Consider the following 2,653-nt stretch of genomic DNA (forward strand, 5'->3'; position numbering starts at 1 on the left):
GCTCTAGTCTTGATTTTAAATCATTACATGAAAGTAAAATCAAAAAATCAAATCAAGAATAATAATAAACTGAATATTTAAACAAATTAGGTAGGTACATAGGTACTGATTTTCTCTAATCACTAGGTTTGTTAGGTGTAGTTAGAGCTAGGGAAATTTATAAATATATAGATAGTAAAGGGTCCGCCCGTTTGTGTCAGTAAATAAATAAATAAAACTGCTTAAACCGGATTATTCTCTGTCAGTAGAGACAAGAGTGGGAGACCCCATATAAAAACGGAGAAGAGTGGTCATTTCTGAGTTAGTGTCTGATTAAAGTTCGTACCTGTGATTATCTAAGTGAAACTTCGGGACATCATGGCTTTCAAACTGGTTATACTCGCTGCTCTGTGTGTCTATGTTCAGGTAGGTTATGATGAGATTTTTTAGATTTTTGTAATTTTGGGAAAATAAAGAATAAAATGTGTGAAATTCCAATTAATCAAGGGTGTTTACGTTCATTTACTCTAATTAAGGAGCGCGGTAGCGCTCCGCCCCGCCTAGTCAAGAAAGTTTGACCGCGCTACTAGAGATATTATACGCGACAGGGAAAGTAGCCGTTTTCAGGTAGTTGTAGAGGGACAACTACAAATGATGGAAGAAAACGGATTGAAATGTGTGGTGTGGTTGGGGCACGAAAGTAGAACAAGTTAAAAAAAATCATTCTAATCGGTTAAGACAAGTCGGAGATACTTGACTTTGAAAAACGTCGAATTTTTTATCATTTTCTGCTGCTTCGTTCTTTGAACGTTGACCCTGCTCTACCAACCTAAACTACTGGAGACCGATTTTGTTGGTTGAGTTCGATTCTTTTCTCGTGGGTGTGCAGATGTGCTTTTCATAGGCAAAGGGGCCCTCAAAGGGCCCCTTTGGACCTTGAATTTTATAAAAAGTTACGTATTTCTCTTCTTATAAAGTCGGCTTTTAACATGATTTGGTGATGGTGATAGTTTAACAAAATGTTTAGGCCGTTTGGGACCCTATGTGCTTGTTGTATACTCAGTGTGTGCCAGTGGGATTGGGGATTTGCAAGTTTACACGGAGCCGAGTCTACATGATATATCCTAGGTACTCGACAGGCTTTTGAATCCCGCGGGATCCAGGATTTGACTCATCAACGCTGGGATTATATGGAATTTGCAAGTAGCTACGCAGCGGAGTAGCGCAAGTTCTAACACTGAAAGTACAATATCGCTAGGGACTTAATAGAATGGAGATTTGATCTTCCCAACCCATAGATATTGACCAGCTAGTCGCGTTAACACCGACCAATCGTGTTCACATCCATTTAGTTGTTTTTGTAGGTGTTTGCATCGAGATATTGATAGGCTCCGGACCGAGTGTATAACACTGAACGAGCTGTATGCAAGCCGATATATGTATATTTCACGCGGCGTAAACCACGTGAACTCTGCGAATTTTAGGCCGGTGTTCGCATGGGTTTTGCTTGTGGGCGAGTCCCGTCGTGTTGATTTTGCGTGCATCGTGATGGGGCTTGGTGTTGTGATCGTTAACAGTGTCAGTTCAGCAGGGTTGGATGGATCTAACGACCTGAAAAGGTATAACATAGGTACTATAATGGGTAGAACTCCTACCAACCCTAATATTACCAGTTTTTATCAACGAGTTCAACAGTTATAGTTAGGGCTGTAGCTACAGCTAGGTAGGTAATATCATTCGTGTTCCACAGTTATACGTTATGGGCTGTAGCTACAGCTAGTAGTATATATTTTGCTCCGTATTTAGTTATTACTAGCTGAATTCCGTCGCTTCGCTCCGGAATCCTCGCTAGTTCATGCCCGAGCATGGCCACACTTGTGGAAAGGCAATGGCCGAACTTGTGGAAAATAAATAAAAAATACGGTCGCGGCTGCGCGCATCCCTATTAGCTGCATAGTTATCAAACTAAAAACTAAAAACATAAACGAAAACTCAAAAAATGCTTGGTCGAGAGCGGAAACGGTTTTCTCTCCCGCAGTCCTCTGCACTCTGCGTATGTTCTTATGAGATTTAGCGATCAAAAATTGGATCATATCTCAGGATCGGTTTAGATTTTCCCGCAAAATCCTTCTCTTAATTGCAACACCTAGACCATAAAAGGAATATTCCCGGGATGGGGTGCGCGGAGAAATCATGACCAATCTATATTTACCAAACATTGTACGGGGGTTCCCCACACTTCGGGCGCTGGATTTCCGAGGTTACGTGCTTTTTCAAAAGGGACTCCTTATATAACAAAATGTGTAGTAGGTGCTACAGAGATACAGATGAAGAGGGGTGTGATCCCTCGGTATTTTTAAACCAAGTTCATAATAAAACATGTCCATGCCGGAAATGTGGTACCCGTACAATCTGCCTAGTTGTTAGATATTCAACTAGAGAAATGTATACTCTACTAGTCTACGTTTCCGCGCTACGACGGGCTGGCTAAAGGCGTCAAGCTTCTCTAGCTGATATAGGTTCCGGATGACCGCTGTCCAGCGTAAGTAATGTGCGTCTCACCGCATTGCGTATTAGGTTGGGTGATTCTGCTACATGGATAACCGCGCGGCTACGTTGAGTAGCTGCTATGTCTGCTGTTGTTGATGCTTGTCGACTTAACCATCCTTATAAG

The 2,653-nt window shown here is 41.8% G+C and overlaps 1 protein-coding gene across 1 annotated transcript in view; it reads left to right on the forward strand.

Moving 5' to 3' along the window:
* The first annotated feature begins 286 nt into the window (after window positions 1-286).
* The window catches only part of LOC103519182, a 10,804-nt gene continuing 8,437 nt past the window's right edge, over window positions 287-2,653 (forward strand). The window contains exon 1 of the mRNA XM_008484267.3: window positions 287-405. Within this exon, the coding sequence (XP_008482489.1) occupies window positions 358-405 (48 nt within the window). The 5' untranslated portion in view covers window positions 287-357. The remainder of the gene's footprint in view (window positions 406-2,653) is intronic.

The sequence above is a fragment of the Diaphorina citri genome, unplaced genomic scaffold (genome assembly GCF_000475195.1).
Source record: "Diaphorina citri unplaced genomic scaffold, Diaci psyllid genome assembly version 1.1 scaffold2594, whole genome shotgun sequence".
Classification (NCBI taxonomy): domain Eukaryota; kingdom Metazoa; phylum Arthropoda; class Insecta; order Hemiptera; family Psyllidae; genus Diaphorina; species Diaphorina citri.